General features: G+C 38.4%; 1 protein-coding gene across 6 annotated transcripts in view; it reads left to right on the forward strand.

The window, feature by feature from the left end:
- The window catches only part of PLXNB2 (plexin B2), a 245,303-nt gene that overhangs the window by 205,976 nt on the left and 13,996 nt on the right, over positions 1-25,331 (forward strand). For all 6 annotated transcript variants that reach the window (XM_071733787.1, XM_071733784.1, XM_071733789.1 and 3 more), the window contains 14 exons: positions 6,665-6,801; positions 7,429-7,596; positions 9,202-9,310; positions 11,012-11,239; positions 11,703-11,879; positions 12,342-12,481; positions 13,543-13,643; positions 15,287-15,516; positions 16,456-16,637; positions 17,402-17,468; positions 17,573-17,719; positions 21,026-21,182; positions 22,129-22,229; positions 23,059-23,143. In XM_071733787.1, the coding sequence (XP_071589888.1) occupies positions 6,665-6,801; positions 7,429-7,596; positions 9,202-9,310; positions 11,012-11,239; positions 11,703-11,879; positions 12,342-12,481; positions 13,543-13,643; positions 15,287-15,516; positions 16,456-16,637; positions 17,402-17,468; positions 17,573-17,719; positions 21,026-21,182; positions 22,129-22,229; positions 23,059-23,143 (2,029 nt within the window). The remainder of the gene's footprint in view (positions 1-6,664; positions 6,802-7,428; positions 7,597-9,201; positions 9,311-11,011; positions 11,240-11,702; positions 11,880-12,341; positions 12,482-13,542; positions 13,644-15,286; positions 15,517-16,455; positions 16,638-17,401; positions 17,469-17,572; positions 17,720-21,025; positions 21,183-22,128; positions 22,230-23,058; positions 23,144-25,331) is intronic.

Raw genomic sequence — 25,331 nt, forward strand, 5'->3', positions numbered from 1 at the left:
TGTCAGAAAAGGGAGAAAGTAACAAAATTGAAAAAGAAGACAGGCAGAACCTAGGTCATGCTCCACAGGAGTGTACTCCTCTTGTTCTTGAAAACTGTGCAAGGGGCCAGAAGTGAGTTGGCTGGACATGACAGTGTAAACCAGGAAAGCTACAAAGCAAACAAGGTGAATGACAAAGAACATGAAACTATCTGGCAGATCATACCTCAAATGCAAGTTGGGTGAGTGAAAAAGCAGCTGGAGGAATGTTTCTTTTTTGCACCTCCATACCTTTAATGGGGAAATTGCCAGGAAGCTGGATAAATAAGAATAGAAGAATAGCAGTAACCCCACTGTTAGCCAGGTGAAAGCTGTGCTTTGACTTGACACCAACAGACCACAGAGATCTAAAATGCTGGGAGCTCTGTGAATGCATTTTCAGCCTTTAAAAGGTATCTTTTACTAAAACTGTAATCAGGAACTTGAAGAAATAAGAGATCGCCTTCCTAACTCTGCAAAAAGCTAGCTGCAAATCATAAAATATTAAAGATATAAAAGTTCATTCTAGATTAATGAACAGGATGAAAAAATGTAAGAACTGACATGCGAATGCTCCAGAGGGTCTGCAGTAGCTGTGTAAGAGCATCAGTCATGTGCATGGCTAATAAGTAAGTTCACATCTAAATGTGATTGTAAGTGGAACAGACATGGAGATAATTTACCCTCTAGCACACAGAAAGCATGAAACTACAATGAAAAATATATCAGCATTTCTGTAAACAGATTTGTAAGTAGGGTTTGCAGAGGATACAAACAGCAAGCAAAGGAAAGACTTTGGGATGCAATGGAGAAAACAGGACACTGGAAAATGACCAGAATGTGAAGTCATGCACATACTTGGGCCAGAGCAAGCTGCTTTGCCAGTACTTTTTGTTTTTTTCTGGTACCTCTGTGCTGACAAAGCACAGAGCACCTCAGAGGACATACTGTTGAAAGACTGTGACATTACTGTGAGGCAAAACAAGAAATGGAGTTAGTGAAGCTCAGGTTAATCTCTTACACAAAGTTAAGGCAGTGGCACACAGGAATGTGAATGCCACATAGTTTATTAGTATTACAAAGAGATTAAAAGAAGTTGCTGTCAAACAAGCTACTGCTATTTGAACATTTTTACATATTATAAGCAATGTACAAGAGATTGCCATTGTGTCACTTTGTCAAATTGGAGCAAATAGCCACTGCTTTCAGGTAAACCATATCTACCACAGTCATCAAACAGAAGAGGTAACATATTTGTAGTGTTGTTATCCTTTCAGCAAAGCTGCCTAATGGTTATCAAACCACTGGGGAAACTGCTTATCAGTTCTGGAGTACTAATCCAGCAGTCTGGTAAAACATGGGAAAGTTGAGTTGAAGGTCTTCTCAACATTATTACACCAAAGTAGGATTTAAGGAAGGTTTGTATCTAAGATAAAATGTTTGTATTATGACTGACAGATACAGTCTGCTTGGACCTACAAACAAGAAATCCTGTCCAGATCAAATTATTTTTTCAGGATAAGCCATGCTGTAGGGAGCAAGCTACACCTATTGACAAGTTGGACTAGATCATCGTTGTAGGATGTGCATATGTTTTACCAGAACTGCAAATCCACTTCCTACGTGACATGATCATGGAAGCATAAGGTTGTGGAGAGTCCTGGCAGTGGGAAGTCCCTCCACTGAGAGAAGGATTACCAGACTCAGCAGAAACAGTCCAGTGAACAACTGACAGACGTTGGAACAGGCTGGTTTTTTTTAAAAGTCAAACATCAAACTACCAGGAAGATGTGAACAGTATTTCCCTGATGACAAAAGGAGAAGTGCAGAGCACTGTAAACCTGGAAGAATATTCCTCCACTTCAAGCGAAATAAGAAAAAGACTGACATATATATGAGTGATTATTTTCTGCACTTCAAGGAATTATAAAACAAGGGTTAAATTAGTGTTTACAGGGTTGTTTAAATTTTAGTGTGTCCCTGAGAAATGAAGTATTGCCAAGTCTTCACAAAGGCTGACGTTCTCCAGAAGAATTATTACAAGGCTGCTACAAATTCCATATAGGACACATAATCAAGTGTTCTGCTTAACATCATAATTGCACTGAGCACTGCAGTGTTATGGTATAGTGGTGCTGCAATGTTACAGAGAGTGTGACTTCCCCTGGGCACCTTCTGACAGCAAAGAAAGATTCTGAGGTACAGAGGGCTGTATTAAATTAAAGCAAAGTATTTATTATGGCAGCAGAGAGACTTCTGATTTGGAGACTGAAATGAGAATAGGGCAGAAAAAAAAGAAGAAAAAAACCCACAAGGGTATTTTGTAAAGGTGGCATCACCGATCTCACAGCACTTGAGGTCCTGGTGCTGTTCAGTATTGCTCAGGGTTGAGCCAACATTAAAGGGGACTGTCTCTTGGTAAAAACAGCTTTTTTATTATGCCTCAAACAAGGTTTGCAGTGAAGGATTTACCCTTTGCTCCTCATTTTCCTTTTCAAGGAGGAATCTCATGCAGGGCTGTGGATCAGGTGCAGTTTTGCTAGGTTGTTTAAGATAAGACTGTATGAGAAAAGGAAATTTCCAAGGGTCTGAACCCCTCTGTCCCACTGGTGAATGCCATGTCAGCTATGGGAAGGAGCCACCTGCTCAGTGGGTAGCGTGATTCTTCTTGGAATCTTGTGCCACCACTGGCAGTAGTTTTTTCAATTTTTTTGGCATACAGTGAAATATCATTTTCTTACTGATCCTATTTACCTAATTGCATTTTTTAGAAATGCTTTCTGATTGAGCATTTGCATTAACCAATTTTTTTTTCTTGTTACTCTTAAGAAGACCACCAGGTGGGCCAGCGTACCTTTGCTCTTTGAGAAAATCCATTAATATTTTAGAAGAGCACTAAAACTTGGTCAGAGCACATTGGTTTTATAATAAAATGGTTATTGAAATTGTTAAAATTATTGATAATTTATTTTAACTACTTGTTTTTTTCTGGCAGCTCCTTGAGAGGAAAGAGGAAAATGTGAGACAGAAAATTGCAAGTTAAAATTAATCAGGATTGTTCTGACACGTTTACAGTAACAAGCTGTTATTGTACAATGCTTTGTCTTAGCAGTCATACTGAAGAACTCCTCTGCACACTGAGCACAGTTCATCTCCTTATTAGATCATCTTTATGAGGCATACACATTGTTTGGTCTCTGGAGAGCTTTTGGTGTTTGCAGAATTACTTTAAATATGTTAAATATGAATACTTTGAATTAAGCTGTTTTAAAATAGGCCTTTGAGGAACTGTTGCAAGATCAGTGATTAAAGAGAAAATAAGGGTTAAACCAAAACGATTCCATCTCCTCCTTGGCAGCTACCTGCCTTTGCTGCCAGAGGGTTTCTTGGTCTTGGTTTTGCACTCAGCTTGAAGTGAAGATGAGATGTGCTGACCCCATGGTGTGGCCATGCCACGGATGTGGTGGGTGTGGGTGGCCTGTTCTCCTCTCCAGGGTAGCTAGGCTTTAACTTCTGTCAGAGTTGGAGTCTTGCTAAGAAAACAAATTATTTCCGGGGGAAACAGAACAGATGCTTGTTTCACTTCCTCATTGCTGCTGTGTTATTCAGAGATAATGGCTGCTTTTTGGTTACCTGTATATTCTTGTTCATACAGAGGAAAATGTAAGCCACCAATGAAAGGTCCTACACAGAAAATTGTACTGGGTAGTTCTGAAGTCTGTGGCTCACTCGATACTTACTGGTTGTTAGCAATGGTGTCAAGTGATGCCTGGCCAAAGTTACCCATCAGATAACCCAGCAGAGATTTAACAGGGCAATTATTTCACATTTTTGCAGGAAGAAAGGAATACAGCTGTCTAACAGGAGTCCTTAGCAAGCTTCCTTTCATTTTTTTATGCTGAGGTTACATAGAACAGTGGTTTGTGATGCTTCAGAAACCTTATCTTGTTCCTTTCCTTCCAAAAATTCTGCTTAAAGGCTTGGCTTTAAGTGGTTTCTTGTTCCTTTCCTTCCTAAGTCTGTTCTTAGAGGCTAGGCTTTCAGTGGAGTTAGTATTTAGGGGAAAAGCTATGAGTTTAAGCAGTTTTTCTGTGGCTTAAGGATAACAAATTTGTCCATACTGATTCTTTTGTGGTTCTTGGGGTATGCTTTCTTCTGAGAGCTATCCCAGGCATGTTATGCAGCTAATCACTGCTGTGGATTTTCACTGCAAATTATAGAGTGGTCCAACATGCTTAACAATCTGTAGCAATTAACATTGAATTTGAAGCCAATAAAAGGTATGGGTTTCTGTCCACATACTAAGGTTACACTTACAGTATTTTATACATTTTTATAAGCAATTTGTTTGTTGTGTGTTTTATGCAATTTTGATTATTTTTTTTTCTGCAGGATAATTGTGTTACAAAAAACCACAAATGAGCCTTTCTTTGAAGCACATGTCTAGACATGTGTTAATTTAAACTTCACGTGTTTAAAACTGACCCCCTCAAACTTTTTTTTTTACCCTCATGAGATATTTCAGTTTAGCTTAAATCTGCAAGCAATTAAATCTAAAGAAGAGTACTCACAGAGAAGGTTATATAAACCTCAGCAAGCAAGTTTTAGTAAAAGCTGTTATATTGAATCAAGGCTCCTTATTGCTTAAAAAATGCTTAAAAATTACTTCAAGTCACTTCCCTACATAAAAGCTTGTAAGCTGAGTGATGTATTAAATTAAGACAAAATCAAAGGTTAGCAGGTGAGAGCAGTCATATGCTGCAGCGATATACATCTTGAGGAGTGAAGGGTTTACAAACAGATTTCTCTCAGGGAAGAAAAGCAATTGACACCCAATTAGAGTTAAGGCATATTCCTAAAGCTCAATGACTTGAGAGCAAATTACAGTTGTCATTGTGGATTTGTCAAGTGTTCTGAATGATGGTGTATTCCTTTGGAGAGAAGTCGCTCAGACATGAAAGTATAAAACAAGCACAGCAAGCACAAGTTCTCCATGTTTCACTAATATCCATACTTCGACAAAACAAATTTGTATAGTAACCATGAGGTCAATTGGATGCACTTCCATGGATTCCTGCTACTTCTTAAAAACCTGTCAGTGGCACACCGAGCTTTGAACTGCACTGCAGTACATCAGTCCCCTTCCTCCCTGCCATTCATGAGCCTCTGTTTTGAGGCTGTAAGCTGTCACACAGAGGCAGCCTGAGGCTGAGCAAAATGACAGAGGAGAAAGTTTTTGCTGCATGACAAGTAAGGTGCAAGCTTGTTGCTCTCTGTTTCTGAGCAAGGCTTTTCCTCCTCAGAGTGGGAGATCGGTGCAGACCAGTGGTGACCAGGGAAACCTTCATCAGCAAGGAAAGTTTTCAGACTTCTTTATTTGTAGATGCTTCATATGGAATAGCCCCAAGCCTGGATTTTATTGTCAGCAAAATTATACAAGAGGAGAAGATGTAATTTACAAATACACGAATGGAAAATAAGTTTATTGCTTACTTGACTCATCTAAAGAAAGCTTGTGTCTGATTTTGGCTGAAGAAGCACAGCAAGACATCAGAAAAGAGATTACCTTTTGACAGCTTCCTGAGGGTGTTGATCTGCTATGCTCTAGCAAACACAGGGTCCTTTGTAGCAATGTCCCTGCCCCGTGCTTGGACCCAGCATCCTACCAGTGTGTGTGGTGCACGTGGCAGCTGGCTGCATGGGACCACCTCACCACCAGCCACTCAAAGCCACCACCCCGGCACGCAGCCTGCGGCACATCGGCAGTCGTGGCCAGGCCATGGATCTGTCTGGTGACCCATCTCATGCTGTTGGCTTCAGTCATCCTCTTGATTCAGAAGCTTCAGTGTTGTCCTGACTAAGGATGCTTTTCTCAATGGAAGAAAGGACTACTTAGCAATGCAGTAATTAAATCACACTGTTCATGAAAAGCCCTCGCTGTTAATTTACAGTCTTTGTCATAGCTCCCAGAATACAGTCACAGAAACAAAGACCGAATTGAGAACAAAAGAAAGGAATTTATTTGAGAAATTTAAATATCCAGCAAATTTCATAACAATTTGAAGTGTGTCTGCCTGTTTCAATTCATTTTAAGAAATCTGCTCCAAGGTTCTAGATGCATAAAGAAAAATTTAGCATTTTCTTTCTTTGCATGCTCATTACTCAAGATAACAATTCTACCTCAATTAAGAGCCTTACAAGATAAAATAAACCTTAATATTTCTGTTCGGCAGCATTTTTGAAAACCTTGCTGTGTCTTTCCTGTAGCTGACCCAGAATGTAGGACAGAGTAAGGAATGGTGAAGGTAGAATCAGCCATAAGGAAAAGAGACATCTTAAAATAAGTAGGAAAACAGGAAATCCAGCAGGAAGCTTTCACAAACTTAATGGCAGCAAACTCTACACTTTGTAAGTAGGGAACAAAAAGTCATGGAAAAAATAAAAGTACATTCACATTATCTCTTACTTCTTCCTTCAGCATGAATAATGAAAGATTTTATTTTATTTTAGAAGAAAAGCCCATCATTATTTTTTGTATTATTTTTCAGATAGTAATATTAAACTTCTGTTTGCTATTATACCAATTAATACTGATCTAAATTTTATTTTAATTTTCTTAATTAATTTGACCATCTCCTCTTTGCAGGAACCTCGTCCTTTTCAGATAAGACCTGAAAGTGGTCCACAAGCAGGTGGAACCACACTTACCATCACTGGTACCAACCTGGCCACTGGTTCCAAGAAGGACGTTCGCGTGTCAGTTGGTAGCCAGCCTTGCAATGTGTAAGTACCTTGAGTACCTAACAACACAGAGCTGTGTACTAACAAAGCACCAGCCTTGTCTGGCCTGTAGAAATTAAACTAATAATCCATTGTCTTATCTCTTTGTGACTCATCCCATGCAATGGAGCTCTGCATGTCAGGTTTAGACAGAAACTCACTCAGAGGCTCCATCTAGAAGAAGCAGCTACAAAAACAACCAGAGTGGGAGAACTCGTACCCAAAGATCCTCCCAGTTTGGGCTTTCTCTGCTTGATTGGCTGCTCCAAACTCACCCATGCTTTCCTCAGCAGTTTCTTAGCAGATCCATATAAAATGTTAATCTTATAGTGGCCCTTGGCTTCTTCCACTCACTACTTTTCTCTTGTATTAACTGCTGCCCTTTACTTCTCCCAAAAACAGGGAACACACAACGTGTGCTGACATTGCATGGTTGTTGTCCTACATCTTTTTAAGACCCTACATCTTTTTAAGACCATAGGTGATCTGAAGAAAGTATAGTCTCCTCTTGTAGTGACTCGGTGACTAATGAAAATATAGCCCTAGATTTTTTTGCTGCAGTGTAGAATGCAAATCACCATAATCTTAGTAACAGTGGATATTTCCCTTTCTTTTTCTTTTCCAATCTAGTACTGAGTTTGGAGATGAGATTGTATGCATTACAGGACCTAACAGCAAGGTTGAAGCTGTTCAAGTCACAATGGACTATGGGGGCACAACAATTCCTGTACCACAGAAATTTTTATACAGTGAGAATCCTACTGTCACCAAATTCTTGCCAGTAAATAGCTTCAGCAGGTAATGAAATGTTTGTCAAAACTTCTATGACTGGGTTAAAATACGTGTAATTTGTAATAAGTCTATTGCATATAGAACTGTTTGAAATAAAAAGTCCTGTACTCTAGCCATGCACATTATTAGATACATAGAGTTTGTTGATCTTTCTTAACTGCAGCTGATGTCTGAAAGTATTCTGTTTACATACTGACTTTAATCCCTAGTTCAAAGCCAAATCCTGAAACCAGAAGGGGTAATGAGCCTCTTTTAAATGAAGTTGTCTCAAAGAAAGAATTTGAAGCATTTCAGCAGGATGTCAGACATGATTTTTGCGATACTTACAAATCCTTATCCTATAAGCATAACCTATATAAAAGGTGCCTAATGAAAAGGTCTCCAAAAGCTCCTCTGTATAGCTTTTAATATGTATGCCAGAAACATGAGGAAATTATGAGTTGTAATCTTTTTGTCCCACGAGGAAAAGAAGTATCTTTTTAAGAAATCTAGATCTAAGTTCCATAATAATTTTAAAAGGTATGCTCTTCTCTATAGTGGTACTCACAAAGACCCCTCTGGTTGCTGTTCCTTCTGCAAAAAAGCTCACCTAGTATAAATTGCTAGACTGAAGAAATGCATGCCACTCCTATGGCAAATTATCTGTATAAAAATCCTTACAGCATACCTCTGGTAGCATACCTCTGGTTTTGAAAATCATTCTTGTGACTGATACAGGGACAAACTTGTGAACTTGATTTGCATTGATCTCTGCTGTTCCCTAGTATTTTGTTCTTTCTGCCTGGTGGGGTTCAGTTGGCAGAAAGAGACCATAACATTTCCACTTTCTTTCAGTAAAAAGAAGGGTAACATCATGATCTTACAAATAAGACATTAAAAATAAAATGGGTCATGATGTCTCTTGAAGAAACTGGTACCTGCCTCCTTGGACATTGAGTAGTCACTTATGTAACATAGGATTTGTTTTTAATATTTGATTTTGATTTTTGGTTTGGGTGGTTCTGGTGCATGAAGGTGATTTACCCCAGGGGATTTAAAGACTTCTCTTTTTTTCTTCTATATGAATTAAATATTACTATAATGGATTGCTTTGAGTATTGCAAACCCTGTAAATCCATATTACTTCGATGACTTTAATTCCCACTGGCAACTTGCACTCATCCTTCTTATGTGAATGCATTATTTTTTAAACAATGTGTTGCAAGTAAAAAGGAATAGAGAATCCAGGTCCCTTCAGACCCGTGGAAAAAAACCTCTGACCTTTATCTCTATGTCTGTGATAGGTAGAATGATTTTTAACAAAAACTTTAGAGAGGTAAAGCACACAAAGATAGGCATCAATGAAAAGCCAGAAATACTGACAAAGTGATTTGTACTTTTTTGTTCTGCTGTTTTAAAATGGGTTTGAAGTTGACATTTCTGCTTTTCAATGCTGTGGTCATCAGCCGCTTTAACAAAAGTCTCTTGTGTAGATACCCTTGTATAGGATATCTAATTGTCATTTAGGCATTATATATCTGGGTTCAGTAATAGTAGCAATGCAGGATAAAGCAGTCTATAGTTATCATAGTTTGCCAATGACTTGACTTCTTTTTTAATTCTGCCTTTCAGTGGAGGGAGAAATATTACAGTGACTGGGACCGGTTTTGAGCTCATCCAGAGTTTCTCCTTGGTGGTATATGCAGAACGTCCAGAAGCAGGAAAAACAAATCTCAAAAGGGTACTTTTCTTTCTTTCCCCCTAAAGGCATGACACTGTATGCATAACATATAATCCATTAGAAAAATGCGTTTAAGTTTGCCCACTCTACTTCACTGGTCTTGGAGGGGAACAAGGTTTTAACAGATTTCTGGGTCTGTTCAGGGTTTCCATGGAAGAAGAGCCTACTCCTACCATCCTGATTTACATCCACTAGTGCATTGCAATCTTCTGCTTTAAAATTATTTTCATTCAATATGAGTAAGAATAGAAGGATTACGGTTTGAGTAGGAAAGCATGTATTTCCAAATTTGAAGGTGTTTATTTTTTCTTTATCTTTCTTCTTCTCCCACTACAAGCTTCAGAGATTTGCGTGAAACAAGGACCCAAATCCAGATAGTGCTGAGTACTCAGTGCCTTTTATTTTCTCACACCTCAGTGAACCAAGTCTTCTTTTCTTTTTTGCTTCATGCATATTCCACCTATAGCATGTTCACAAAAAGCTGTGAAAAATAAGGTTTTTAAAAAAACAAACCTGTCTTGCATCTCACATTAAAAGAACTGACATTACTGATAGTATGAATTTCCCACTCTAATGAAGCTCACAGTTTAATGCGGTGATTGAAGACTTTGAAGTGGTCTTCTAGTAAGGACAGCATAAGACTTTTTCTAAGGCTGTCTTTTCAATTTAAGGTTGTTTTGTAATCTATATAGAGCTGGTAATGAGCATGTTTTATATTACGTGCATGATTGTACTTTTAGACTATGCCAGAGCCAGCTGGATTTGGATCCATAAGAACCCTATCCTTGAAGAATTTTAAGAGGAAAACTGCCTATATTTTCCTAGGCTACAAATTGTAATTATAACCTTAACTCCCAGGCCAATCTTAAGGTCTATTAAGCATTCTTGACAGTGTTTATCAGTACTTCTCACCCCCTCTTCTTCTGTATGCTCAGCATCTTCTCAGCATGTTAGCTTAAGTTGGCATTACATACAGCACACATTCTTCATTAAGACCAGAAAATTTTCTAATCTTTTGTTTTGCTTCCATTTACATGGCAATACCAGAGATGTGGGGGAGAAGCTGTGAAATTGCCTTTCTCAAAGTGAGAAACTGAAGTGGCAATAGAAGAAATGTTGAGGATTCCTGTTAGTGTTGTTGGCTGTGGTTGGTGTTACTGAATGACTGAAGGAGTTTCCAACGATAAAAATATTTGTGTGATTGGGGATGGAAGACAGGTTAACTAACTTGCTACTTTCTGTAGTTAATTAACAATTGGTAAATTTGATTCCAAAATATCATTTAGTAATTGTACTGAATATCAGTGAGGTATTTTACAGTGTTAGTAGAAAAAAATCTACCCAAGATACTTAATAGGACAGAAGATGACCTGGATTAAATCTGCCACGTTAACCTCGTAATCTGAGAACTATTTAATGATAATATCCCAGTGTTGTCCAGAGCCATAGCATTTGGAGGCAATGGAAACTGGTCTGTAGCTTAAGCTTTTCCTGGTGGAAGTCACTAGAACATAATGAATCAACAATTTATTCCCATCAACAAATTTCTTTAATTTTCTTCTCAGAAAATATCTCATGCTATACTATTTTTGCCATATGAAAAGGATATGACCTTATTTCTACAGTCTAAAATTAGCAACAGTTACACACAGGAATGAATTTAAACTCTAAAATGTGCATGTGCTTCTTGTTTCCTTACAGTTCGATGGAAAGCATGTTACAAGACTCAATGAAACCACGGTGGTTTTTTCTTCCCTGCCCATACTGGAAGACCCAGAAAACTATAACATTACCACTATTATTCTAATGGATCATTATCATTTGGTTGTAAAAAATGAGAGCCACTCTTTTGCCTATGTTGCAGACCCAACTTTTGAAAACTTCACAGATGGCATCAAAAAACAAGTCAATAAGCTTATTAATGCAAAGGTAATCTTGTCACCAGATGGTGGTTGACCATTTTGTTGTATGGAATTTTTGCTTCCTTTCTTAAGCCCTTAACAGCTGGTTTGTACCATTCTCAAAAAGCTTGGTACAGTCCCTTATCTCTGCTAGATTAACATTGTCAGCTCCCCTTTTCCCCCACCTCCCCTTCTCAGAGATAGCTGCTCTCATTATAGCCATACTTCATGCTTCCTGGGGATGCCCACTCCTGCTGGCATTTGGAGATGCTCTCTGCCACAGAGGTCCCAAGGACTGGAGGAGACATCTGTTCTCACACCAGGAAGGAGAGGGGAGAAATTGCAAAACTGCCAGCCACTCTGGTCTTCTGTGCACAGCAGTGCAAACCACATCTGCTGCTAAAAACGATCCACATGGAAAACTGCAGCTTGGGATTTTCTGGTTTCTCAAGACTTTGCGATGTTGACTTGGCCTTGTATTTTCTACCTAGGGCAGCAACCTGAACAAAGCCATGACAATAGATGAGGCCCAGGCTTTTGTGGGTGATGAGCCTTGCAACATAAAAACACTAACTGAAACAGACTTATATTGTGAACCACCAGAAGTACAGCCTCAACCAAAGAAACGGCAGAAGAGGGATACCATCAATAACCTTCCTGAATTCATTGTAGGTTACTTTTTCAATTGAATTTAGTGTCATGTGTAAGTGACATTGATACAGAGCTTCTTAACTGAAGTAATTTGTTCTCCAAGGTTGTTGTAGTGCCATGATGAAACTCCTTGAATTCTTTTTTCCTCCAGTTTCTGCCTGCTGTCTACAAGATGTCACATGTGAAGAGTAGTCCCAAGCTACAAAATGCCTTCTACTTTCATTACACAGGAATGTAAAATTGTAGCTAGACAGGATGGGGATTTTCCTGCTCTGCTAAGCAAAATAAAATTACTTTTCATAATAAAGTGCTAGTGACCTAAATTCCGTATAAAGTATTTAGAAGTGTTTCCTTTGTTAGGCAGTTTGAGCTAGAAATTCACTTATTTTGAGAATTACTAAGAATTCAGAGAGTAACTGAGAAGTGAACCACTGTTTATTTGCACTTCTTGAGACAGATGTCTTTGATTATCTAATTAGGTGAAATTTGGACTCCGAGAATGGATCCTTGGAAGGGTGGAATATGATACACGTGTGAGTGACATCCCACTGAACCTTATTTTGCCGCTTGTACTTATTCCTATGATCGTAATCATCATTGTTTCTATTATCTGTTACAGGTAAGTTCCTTTAACTAGGGGCTTTTGCTGTCCTAAAGCTTTCAGAGTACTACCTGATTGTTTTCAGCTCTGTCTACAGAAATTATCTTCATCTTTTTATGACCTGCAGAGTTAAGAAAGGCAGCTAAAGCTGGAAATATGTATGAGCCCAAATTTATTCCTCTCACGCACACCAAATTCCTTGGTGTCAGTCAGCCCAGTCTGTCCTTTATACATAGGCACAACAATCAGTCCCAGGCTTGCCAAGCACACAATTGCAGACTGAGCTGCACACATACATTCTTGAAATGGCAGCTAAAGTGCCTCTTGCAAAGGGGATAACTTATTCTGTATACATATCCATCAGCATTTATGCTGCCTCAGTCACCACTCTAGGTCTGAGCTTGATGGATTTGGCTAAGGGGTCATTTTGGCCTTTCCAGCTGAGATAAGTGTTCCCTACACAAAAATATCATGGTTAATTGTGAAATTCATGCTTCAAAAAGGGACAGAACAATGTCTGTATTGCACTTAGGACCTACTTAGCCCGATTTTAAGGTTAGTAATGAGGGTCTGTAACTGTCCCTCAGGAGGGGGTGGATTTCAGTCTTGTGGTGTGTGTCTATATAGCCGAAGCAATGCTGAAGAATGTGCTGTACAGTACTGATGTTCTTGTGGTCTTCCTGCAACCTTCTCAGTTTGGTCCCAGACATGCTCTTGGGGTTGCTCAGAGCCAGTGCAGGACATGTTGCAAGCAATCTTTGTTCAGTACATACAAATCAAGTTTCTCTACTTACATGTAATTGAAAGCATTTGTAGCAACTGCTTATTGGACTTTAAATCACTGGCCCAAATGTGCTTTGAAGCAGTAGGCCCATGATGGTGCCAGGTTGATTTACACAGAATGAAGACCTGGGCCACTGTTGCTGTTCTCCTCCACTCTCTTTCTGCTGCCAGTGTTCAAAAATAAATCAAAACCAGGAAAATGTCCTCCAGTCCTTTGGCTTCCTACTCAGAGCTGTTGCAAATTATTTACTTATGCAGTTTGTAACTTTTTTAAACCTTACCTCTATTTCATAAAGACGCAAGAGCCAACAAGCAGAACGAGAGTATGAAAAAATTAAATCACAGCTTGAAGGCCTGGAGGAGAGTGTGAGAGACCGGTGCAAGAAGGAATTCACAGGTATGACAGATATTTGCACTCCTCTGGGTCCTCTTGAGTAATCAGAAGTTGGGCTGAAGCATTGGAGCTAGCTTGTTAAAACTGTCTTCTGGGAACAAATAATCAGGAGATCTGAGTAGGCTTGATTACTGAAATTGACACACAGCAGATATTTTTAAAGCCATAAATAAAATAAAATAGGGAGCTGATGTTATGAAAGGAAGTGGATAGATACAGTCAAAAGGAAGCACAGAGTTGGCAACTGGCAAAAAAACCCCAGTTGAGGTTGGGGTTACTTAATGTGACTGGCCATTGATACTATAATAGCATAGACACAGAATAGAAATAGAATGTTTTATAGTAACTAAGTGTGCACTTAGTATTTAGTACAGTGGCTGTATGTGCCAACTATGCACATTAAAAACTGTTTTCATTGCTGCAAAATTTATTTGCAGCAATCAGCATACTAAGGGATAATTTGGCAAGCTCGCAGGAAAGAAATAGCATTTTGCCCTGTTTATCGTGGGAAAACCCTAAGCTTGATTTGAGGAGCTAGATAATTGTTCTCTGTAAATGTAGAGGCTTCATCCCAGGGAAGGCAGCGGGAGGTGCAAAGGCTCAGCATTTGTACATGCTAGAGCTACTCGTTGAAACACTTGAATTAGGCATCTGAGTGCAAACATTGCAAATATTGGCCTAAATTATTACCAGGAAATGTCACCTCATTATCTGAATTATACTTGCTGTTGGGTCACCTTGAAATAACATCTATTAAGAAAAAAAACCCACATGTTTTGTTTCTAAACAGAAATAGATTATCTCGTATTGACAGTGGCTGCAATGCAGGATTGAAAAAAAAAAAAACAAACAGCCATTTCAGGTTATAATTTTAAATTAATTTAAGAAGCCCAGTGTATTCTCACAGATTGTGGCCATGCTGGAAGCCATTCCCGGTTTTCTTTTTCTGGCATTTCTGGGACAGGATGTTCTTTTCTTGTACCAGCTTGCTTTCCCTGGAAAAAGAACTCCTTACAGGTTCTGGACACAAACCAAAGCAAATCCAGAACTGTTCCCAATGGGCTTCAATTCAAACTGCATTTTGAATTGTGAGAGGATCGATCAGGGTTAACAGCCACCCTTTTGCCACTTCTCCCATGGAACTTCATACCCCTTTCTCAAAAAAGGAGAAGGTGCCTTTGTCTTGATGACAGGCCTGGTAGTGGGCTACAGACTCCTGCTGCTTTTTGGGTTGAAAGTTTCCTCTCTGCTCCACTAAAGATTGCAAATAGAAGTAGAATGCACATCCAGGGAGTATTCCAGTTCCTAAGCTGCATTCACCTTGGCTGACAATTAAAATGAAACACTGAAGTCAAAACACATTCTGCATCCATACTGTGAAATTATAATATCAGCAGCACAAAGTGCAGACAGTCTAAAATACATGGGAGCAAAGCTAAGTAAGGAAAAGGGACATCAGGGAGCAAGTATACAAATACCATAAAGCTGGAAAGCATGAGATGCTTTCTCCCTCAGATGTTTTTTTCCCTCCCAGTTCCTTTTTCTCCACTACAAGGCACCCAAAGAGGTGGCCAAAGAAAAGATGTTGCCTAAAAAAGCTGCAGGGTTTTTTTAAATGAACCTTTAAACTGTATTGCATATTCCAGATCTAATGATAGAGATGGAGGATCAGACAAATGACATCAATGAAGCTGGAATTCCAGTATTGGACTACAAAACCTACACAGACAGAGTCTTCTTCTTGCCCTCCAAAGATGGAGAGAAAGATGTGATGATTACAGGGAAGCTGGATATTCCCGAGGCCAGGCGTCAAACTGTGGAGCAGGCTTTGAACCAGTTCTCCAACCTTCTCAATAGCAAATCTTTTCTCATTAATGTGAGTATTGAAGTATATTCACTTTGTCTCTTAGCTAGGCATACCTGCAGCTGAACCAAAATTATTAAAAATAAGTTATTTTCTTATGGTTGTGGTTCCACGATAACCCCTGCGGGTACCATCACAGCCAGAACTTTCTGATGGGACAGAAAGGCAAGATCATGTTTCATGTAGTATGAAAACAAATATTACCCAAACTGTCATAAAAATTCTTGTTGCAAGTTTGTTTTCACCTTTCAAGAAATGTGACTGGAGAAATCTGATTCCATCCTGGTTCATCACAGGAGTCACCTGCAGGCAGCCATCTGCTGGATCTCTGTCTCAGAGGGGCAGAGGCTCCTCAAGTGGCCTATTCATCAAGACTGATGAGTGCTCACAGCAGCTCTGAAGAGACTTCTAATTGCTCACTCTCAAAAAACAGGGAGGCTGATTGTCAGACACCTAAATATAGATTTAGGCTTCTATCTTTTTATTCTTTTTCTTTTTTTTTTTTAAATGAGGCTCCAGTGCTGAGCTAGTTAACAGCAGCATTATGGTTTATGGTAGATGAGCATGCATTCCCAGGTGTACTTAGATTAGTGTCTCTGTAATTTGCTGTGAAAGGACTGGGAATTCGAGGGAGAGGGAAGGGTTTTTTCTCTTTTTAAAAATTGCCACAGGACACTTTTTAAATTTAATTAAAGCATCCTTTATATACAAGGCTTCAGTTAAAGTATATAGGCATTTCTTGGGTTAGTCCAGTACACTGTGTGTGTAGCTAAAAACAAGTACTATTCAATATTTTCTTATAAGTAGTTTTTTCAAACTTCTGAAAACTTTCCCATTCTATGTTTACATTAATATTAAAATAATATTGCTTGTCTTCTTAGTGCAGACAAGTGTTAAGGTTCTTCAGAAACCTGTCATCTGACTTCATTTTACATTTGTTTTCTGTTTCAGTTTATTCACACGCTGGAAAACCAAAGGGAGTTCTCTGCTCGAGCTAAAGTGTATTTTGCATCTTTACTGACAGTTGCTTTACATGGAAAACTAGAATATTATACAGACATCATGAGGACACTATTCTTAGAACTGATGGAGCAGTATGTTGTGGCCAAAAACCCAAAGCTGATGTTAAGAAGGTTTGAATTATTGTCATGCTTTGTGTAGTTCTCTGTTTTCTGTAGATCTGTTTCTTCTGCAACGTGACTGTATTTAAAATGCCAACTATCACTGAAAGTCAGAAATAGCCTGGCCCAAGCATATTAAGAAGTCAAGCTCACCAGGAACAGCTGTGGAAGGCACAGGCTGGACTGACTGGAACACATTTCCTTATTCAAATTCTGTAGTGTAGAATCTGCATCAAGATTACTGAAATGTCAACCTTCAAATAACAATACCAAATATTTCATTAATTTTTAATCTAATTTTATTCCAAATGATCTAGGATTTATACCACTCATCATCACTGCAATAAGCACAGATAATCAGTTTGTGTTGTGCATTCAGTGAGGGCTTGCACCAGTGTTTTTAACCCTGTTTGTTATCCCAAATAATTACAGAAGACCTTGCTCTGTGTTGTAGCTTTATAATCTGTAGTTTATTTCTCAGTAACTGCACAGCTTGGTTAATTTTTTAGCTCTTACAGCACAGACCCAATTTAAGATATTGCAGAAAGGCTGTGTGCTTTTCAGTAATGAACTGGAGGTACCCAGGAATGATGAGCAATACAAAGCACTTATCCTAAAGCAAGTACATGCTCTCAAGACTCTATAGGGAAATCATTGCATTAGGAGAGTGCATGCAGTTAAGCATGTAAGAACATTTTATTTCAAGCAAGCAATGTTTTTCTTTAGAACTGTCATTAAGTACCCTTATCATACTCTGGTTTGTGGGTTTTTTTCAGATCTGAAACAGTTGTTGAGAGAATGTTGTCTAACTGGATGTCTATTTGTTTATATCAATACCTCAAGGTAAGAGTTGAAGTCTGTTGCTTGTGGGGTTTTTTTAATCAATACTTAAACATGCTGCACTGAGGATAACTTTTGCTGTATTACATTTCCTTTCTTTTAAACAGGACAATGCTGGGGAGCCTCTTTATAAACTGTTCAAGGCTATCAAACACCAGGTAGAAAAAGGCCCAGTGGATGCTGTACTAAAGAAAGCCAAGTATACATTGAATGACACGGGCTTACTGGGAGATGATGTAGAGTATACACAGTTGGTAAGTGGAGCATTATTAATATCTTATAAAATAATTTTTTTCTTTTAAAATTAAGTCCTGTAGTCTTAAGTCTGTACATGTTTTTCTGGATTACTATGATCTGAACAGAAATTCTGGTCATGGGCAGGACCATTGATAGTTTGACTAAAAGAAGCCTCCAAGCACGAAAATAGAATTATAAATTATCTCCTAAGTGTTAAGTCCAAGTCCTTCCACTGTGGAATCCATTTCTTTAAATCCCTTTCATAATTTTCAAATTCTGTCTGAACAGTGCTCTGGGTATTTGGCGAGTTCTGTTTTCCCTTCTAAATTAACTTACAGTTGTTTTTTGCAGAATTCTTGCACTAATGTTATTCTTAAACTTCAAGTCACCTTTCTCCCTTGTGCTTTGTGTTCATCTGCATGTCAAATGTCATTTTAGAGATAATTTAATTATTATACCAGGATGAGCTCCTTTGCAGGCCTGTAAAATGGCTCTGCAGTCTCCAAAACACTTTAAAAACCAATTTCTGCACTTGTTCCTATGTGAGTCAAACTCTCCTGAACATGGGCAGCTCAACTGGCATTGAAAGGGGTTAATTTCTACCCTAAGGAATAATTCCCTAGTGATGAGGTGAAGCTGCCTCTATAGGCAGTTCTGGAGGGAGACCCATGTGAGGTGCTTCAAGTGGGATGAAGTGAACATCTCTGCTCCAGGTATTCCCCATCTGAGCTCCACCATCCCCTGGATCTCATCACCAGCATCATGGTCCAGTTCTCTTCTCTTAAGTATTCTGCTTTGACCTAATTTTGTTCAGTGCCACAGTTTTTTTCAACCAGATGTCAGCACACAGATTCACTGTCTTTTTAAAAAAATGAACCAGCCCACTCTTTAGCTGTTTAGGGAGGATAAATTCTAGTTTTTACTCTTTCTGGCAGCCTTTTAGGTTTTCTTGAGGATATCAAGTAATGAATATCAAAGATGTACAGACTGTCATTCAGAGATCAACACAGGGTTATGTTTTCACTCTCTGATTTCTCTCTTGCTGACATGTTAGGATCTATTTGTGGTTGCCTCCAACTGAGAAAGAAGCAGTGATGTATCTGCAGAAAGAGAAACTCAGTAAAAAGTTTTATTGTGTCCTGGTTAAAAAAACAACCAACAAAACAAAACATTAAAAAAAACCCTTTCTTTTATGTATTCTGAAGGGATGCAGACGCAGGGAGAGTGCTGTAGGACTTTCATTCACAGAATCACTAGACTGTGACCTAGGTTGCCTAGAGGAAAAGGGTGTGCTGGGCAAGAAGCAATGTTTTAAGTTCAATTGATATTTTAAGGATTAGTGGAGTTGTTCTCTTTATATCTGACCTGAAAGTGCCACCCATTAGAAACCAGTGACTGGCAATGCTAGTTATGTTTTCTCTTGTGTGCAGGGAACAAAATGTACTTGCACTATACATCATGTAAGACTTAATGGCAATAATTTTTTGTTCAGTCTGTTTCTTTTCAAAAAAATAAGCCAGTGCCTGCAATAAGCTAAATGAATGTAAAAAAAGCAGATGAATGTCTGAAAGCAGATTTGTGTATGCAGTCAAATGTGGGCACAAGCACACTAGCTAAATATTAAGCATTATAACATTGTACAGTATTTGGTCCAAATTTACAAATTTCCCATCATGTGTGTATATATATTCCCATGATGAAAGATTATGAAGAGGTTCACTACTGCTAGAAATTATTGGGATCTGTGGTATGATGATGATATTGTTGTGGTAACTGAACCATTAGAGAACATTTGTGCACCAAGGTAGGTTAAAGCATGAATTAATTAGTTCACTTCTGCCTGAAAGTGAGACACAGTGGGAAGGTGTGGTGTGGAGTAGTTGTCTGCTCTCTTAATTGTTCTTACTTATTTAAAAGATGATTCTGCTTTGCATCACTGGTTACGCTGACATGCTGCATACTGAACCAGCAGCAAAATCCTGTCTAATTACCATAAAGCTAATAGGAAAAGGAAGGTGAAATCTCATTATTAGTTCGAGAGTTCTGTCAAGGGACAGTGCAATCATGTTTAATCTGACTGCCGTATGGCGTAGCTTTTCTTCACTGTTTAAAAATACCAGCCATGCAAGTTTATTTCTGAGGTTTGAGATTATAAATTCAGGCATTATGGTTGGCAGGACCATATGGATCTGAGAGCTGCAATTCTTTGGATGTGCCTGGCCTCCAAAGCTACCTGACTGGCAAAAGATCCACAAGGGCTTTGAGCTGTTTTACTCATTTAGCCAGTGAAAGAAAGAGGCTTTTCATAACATTTATTTTATTTTGGTGGGGTGGTTTTTTTTGTTTTTTTTTTTTTTTTTGCTTTTGGGGAGGTTTCCTGGCCATTGTTTTCCTCATTTGCTTTCATCTATACTAAAACTGACACTTACATAGCAAAATTACTTTCAAAAAAATCACTCTAGATTTAACAAATTACAGGCTTTCAAAAAATCCTCTTTAACATTAAAAAGAAACATCAATACTATCAGAAAACAGTAATAGTTTAGAACCAGCATAAACAGTTTATTTCCTGGAGCTATTAGAGTTATTGTGACAACAGTAAGCAGTAAATGAAGTCCTTAAACACTGAAGATGATCTAAATGGCATATACTAATACATATACATTTGTGTGTGCACATGTATGTGTATATTTATATACATATAATGAACAGCTGATCAGAGGAGGCAGAGTTACAGGAGCTGAACAAGTCACTGCTCATCAGTTGAGCTGTGTGAAATCACCATATGTACAGACCTACTCTGCTCAGCTTGAGAGGTAAAACCACAACCATGAAAAGAGTGTAAAGGAAGGCAAAAGCACAAAATATTCTAGGAGTTCAGCAAAGTGCAGCTGAAGTGATTACTGGGAACTCGTTAACTTTGGGCATTGCATTAGTTGTGTATTTCTATGTTCCAGGTTATCAGGCTACAAGAGAAGCAGAAACTAGTCAGTGGTCCAGCTGCTTTGTTTGTGTGTCCTGATTATTATTTCCCAAGAGTCAAGAACAGTAGCACATCAAACATGAACAAATCTATTCTGCCTCTTTTCCATTTTGTCATAGTGGGGGGAATAAGCTGGAATTTTATGATAATTGGTTAACTGAATAACAGCAGAAGATCCCTCAAATAATCCATACTCCCATTGCAACTATGTGCTGCTGTTCAATAATGATTGCATGGTAAATTTTAGATAGTTTGCATTTAAATAACCCAGAAAAGCAGATTCACAGGTAATTCAGCACTGACTTGTGTTAATAACCATGTACATTATTTTTTTTCACAGACAGTAAATGTATATGTACAAGATGGAGGAACTGATTCCATACCTGTGAAAGTGCTGAACTGTGATACTATATCACAAGTAAAGGAGAAGATAATAGACCAAGTCTATCGAAATCTGCCATGTTCTCAGTGGCCAAAAGCTGAAAGTGTAGTTCTTGGTAAGTAGCTATTTGTGATACTATATTGTTCCAAAAACAGTCTATAGTACATTGGTTTTTTAAAAGGGTTTCAAAAAAATCAAATTTTTGCTTGGTGCAAAAATACATCATTTTGCAGCAATCTTAGTATGCATTGAATATTAATGCTTTTTTACAGAATTCTTTTTCCCAACTCTTAAAAATTTTGGTGTACTGTCATTAGTGTGTGAAGAGCCTGTTAATGACTGTTAGCATAAATGTGTTCATGTCTGACAGAGTCAGTATTTCAGGCACTAATTAATATAATAATGACAGCATGGACAATTAACTGATGGAGAAGTAATGATGAAATTTCAGAAACTGGTACTGATTTTGACTTGACTTTATGATGGTTATGCAAAAGAATTATAACTTACAGGAGCTCTACTTTCAGGAGATGATGAGCCATCCAGCCTCTAAAAATCATCCTCCTCCCTGAAGGCTGTCAATATTGCTGCTCTCTTCTTGAGGAAAAAAAAATTATGTAACTTGAAAGGCCTAACAATCTCATGATAAAAACCCTAATTAAAACTTTTACAATACCTTTATGACTACCTTAATCTGAAAGTAGAGGATGCAACTCTTGGCCTTCAGAACATCCTTGAAAATTCCTTAGAAATTCCTTTTCTAGTCCATATAAAGTTCTACTCTATTTTGGACTGATAGCAGTTTTTATCCTGTATGTTTTATTATTCTATTCAAGGGAATTTAACTTGCTATGGAAAAGTAGCAAGAGGCATGTGTATGGTTAGAAATGTTCATACAAACTTCTGTAATATAGGCCAAACTATCAAACAATAAAAAACACACATCATAGCATGTGCCAAATTAATTTTTTTTCATGTCCCATAATGCATCAAACGTTCTTGGAGTAGTTATTTTTACACATGGTTAAAAACTGTTGTTTCTCATTTTAATTACCCCTTAGAGTGGCGTCCAGGTTCTACTGCACAGATCCTCTCAGACTTGGATTTAACATCCCAAAGAGATGGCAGATGGAAACGTATCAACACACTAATGCATTATAACGTAAGGAGGTGTTTCAGAGCAGTTGTTAGCATCTGTTAACTGTTCTCTAGTAATAAATTCTTTTTCTTATAGAGAAATTTATGTGCTACATAAAGAATAAAAAAACATCTAGCTCTGGGTCTAGGCAGTAAAAACTTGGAAGCGTGAAAGGCTAGCTCTAGACATATTGTCAAAACATATTGCCTAATAATTCTTAATCTTTCCAGTGATTCCCCTTTGAACATTCAAAATCTCCTTTTATTCATCTCTTCTTTTCTCCACTTCCTGCTCCTGAGATCCTTGTTTTGGTGCTAAATAGATTTTGGGTTGATCTGGTTTGTTCAACAACCCAGTCAGGAGAGCAGATGTTGACCTTTTCTTACTGTCTGTTTTAGGTTTTGTACTGTACACTCCTAACAAGCATTTGCAATCCACTTATCCAACATTTTTGTGCTATTTATTGCTTTCTAGCACCAGATATTCCGATTAGGAAATATACAAGTTAGTCAGTTTCCCCCTAGAAAAGAGAAAGGTCCTATTCTTCATGATAAACCCCAATTTTGTACACAAAAAATTGCCCACACCAAATTAAGGAACACCTCAATTCTTGGAGGTGCTTCTAGCATTTTGACTAATCTCATAGGAGGTGCTGATGGGATCTCTTATTAAAGAAGTGGGAGGGAGTTTGTTCTGAAATGCAGAGCCAGTTGCTCAAGAAGCCTTTGAAGGGCAGCATTTATTGTAGGTCAGTTCTCTGCCAGAGATTACAGAAATCCCAGTTCAGGTGTTAAGGAAGAGGTTCAGTAACATGCTCTTCTTTCAGGTAACATCTGTGTTTGTATTTTCAAAGGTTCGAGATGGTGCCACACTCATCTTATCAAAAATGGGAGTTTCCCAGCAGCCAGAGGATAATCAGCAAGATGTCCCAGGGGAAAGTAAGTATCCTGTGGTTTCACTGCCTCCCAAAATGACTAGAAGTCAAAACTCACCCAGAGAAAGTGACACTGCTGTCCTGATCTTGCTTATCAAGCACGTCTGCAGAGCTGGATATTCCCCACCAGAGTATATGGGGGTATTTGTGTGTGTTACCCACTGCACATTTGCAGTGGTTTACTTTGTCCTCATCATGAAAGCCTTAATAGAAAGCACTCTCAGCAGATATCCCCATGATATTTTTTTTCCTAATCCCTCTACATCTGTAGTCAAACCATATGGTTCATCTTTCCAAAGCTTCATCTCTTTTTCTCTTTGCTTCTTCCTACTCTTATTCTCCAGATTTCTTCCACTTCTTGTTAGAGTAGCATTGAATGCAGTGTTTGAGATGAATGACACCAGAGACAGATGCAATTCAGAACGACAGCAGAGAGCAACTTCTCTCTCTGTGACATAATGGATATGATCTAATTTTTTAAATTGCATTTCTTACAACTATGTTGCCTTGCAAACTCATCTCTATGTTCAAGTTTTGTGTCTTCCTCCCATTGAGTGTTGTTTCACCAGCTATGCTAGCTTGTTTTTTCTAGGGTTCATTGATTGGTGTTGTTCATTCCATTCAAATTATCTCTTTAGATGCAGCATTTTCCACAGTTCCTTTGTTCTTTTTTTGAGGTTTGCAATCCACTGCAAGTTGGCGTCAGGAATCTCCTTATGATATTTCTTGTCTTTCACATCACTAAAGCAACTGTTGCATAATTCTTTATTACTGTCTGCTACAGTCTACTGGACTTCTCAACACAGGAGACAACCAGTTAGCTTAGAACCTACCTTTTAAAACTTCTACATGTTAATATTCTGTCCAGACCAAAGCCCTTTATCACAAAACCTCTTGGGACACAGTGTCCATTAGAGTCTAAAATGTACTCAGAATTTTATGGAAATATTTACTTGCAAATTCATGTCCTTTGTCACATGCATTTCCTTTACATTGCAAGTATTCTGTTTCTCTGTGTTGTTGTGTTTTATTCTTATTTTCAGTTATTTTACATTATGTAGAAGTTAGATTTATGGCATGATAATTGTTGAGATCATTCTTCCTTCTACGAGCTCATTTCTTAAGCTCTCCTGTCCAGCACTGATTGCAAAAGCCATTGCTTCACCTAATAGTTTCATTCCTTTGAACAGATTTACTGATCTTAGATTTAATAGGTTTCAAGGGCTGGGCAGTCAAACAGATTGGAAATAATATGCCAGAAATGTACATTTTTCAAGAAAATGGCTTTCACCTGATAGCTCTGATATATCACTATTTGACAACGATGTGCATGCTTCCATTTCATTTGTGTTGAGTGCTGTCTAGGAAGTTAGGAGAGGCAAAAGTTACTTGCTGTTTACTTTTAACTCTCTCCTTCTGCATGCTTTCTGCTGAGAGATTTTCCAGCATCTTTGAAGGGTCTTCTAGTGGTTGTGGCTGCACTTTTAGTGCAACCCTCTCACCCTTTTACTACAAGGGCCTGCTATAGTGGCTACTCTGTCACAATTGGTGCCAACCCAGAGTGTTAAAAAGCCATTTAGTTTAATATCAAGGGCAGTGAAGTGCAGCCAGGCAAGGAGCTGATTCCTTTTTCAGTTTGGTTGTACAAATTTCTTAGATAACTGCCAAGGTGGCAGTCACCTGCATTATAAAGAAGTAGAGTGGGCCATGAGTGGAGCCTGGTGGTGTCCTTAGCTTGCTTTAGTTTCTTAAAACAGAGTAGTGTTTAGTCTCCTGTTCTGGGCTCTCAGTCTTTACCCTTCCCACCTCACTACCCTTGTAACAGGCAGCAGAGGACCAGACCATTCAGTTTTCTTCTTCTGTTGGATTCTTGAGGTTTTTTTTTTTCTTTCCTTCTTCTCCACAATTATATGTGTGGCTATGATTCAGTATGATGAAATTCTTTGAACATACATGATCTATACCCCAAGATGATCTCCTTAGTTATACATGTGGCATGCTAAATTGTAAAGGGAAAGCAGATTTCTTAGTACAGAACTGCCACACAAGGGCTCTCCTACACAAGAGAAAAATATTCAGAGAGAATGCAGATCCCAAAGTATGGAGTGAACATGATTTCCATTGTGTTTCTTCTCCACACCCTTGCACAGTGGTAGTGTACAGGTTTGGGAAGGCAGCATTTCATGCCAGAC

Source organism: Heliangelus exortis, chromosome 1 (assembly GCF_036169615.1).
Source record: "Heliangelus exortis chromosome 1, bHelExo1.hap1, whole genome shotgun sequence".
Lineage (NCBI taxonomy): Eukaryota > Metazoa > Chordata > Aves > Apodiformes > Trochilidae > Heliangelus > Heliangelus exortis.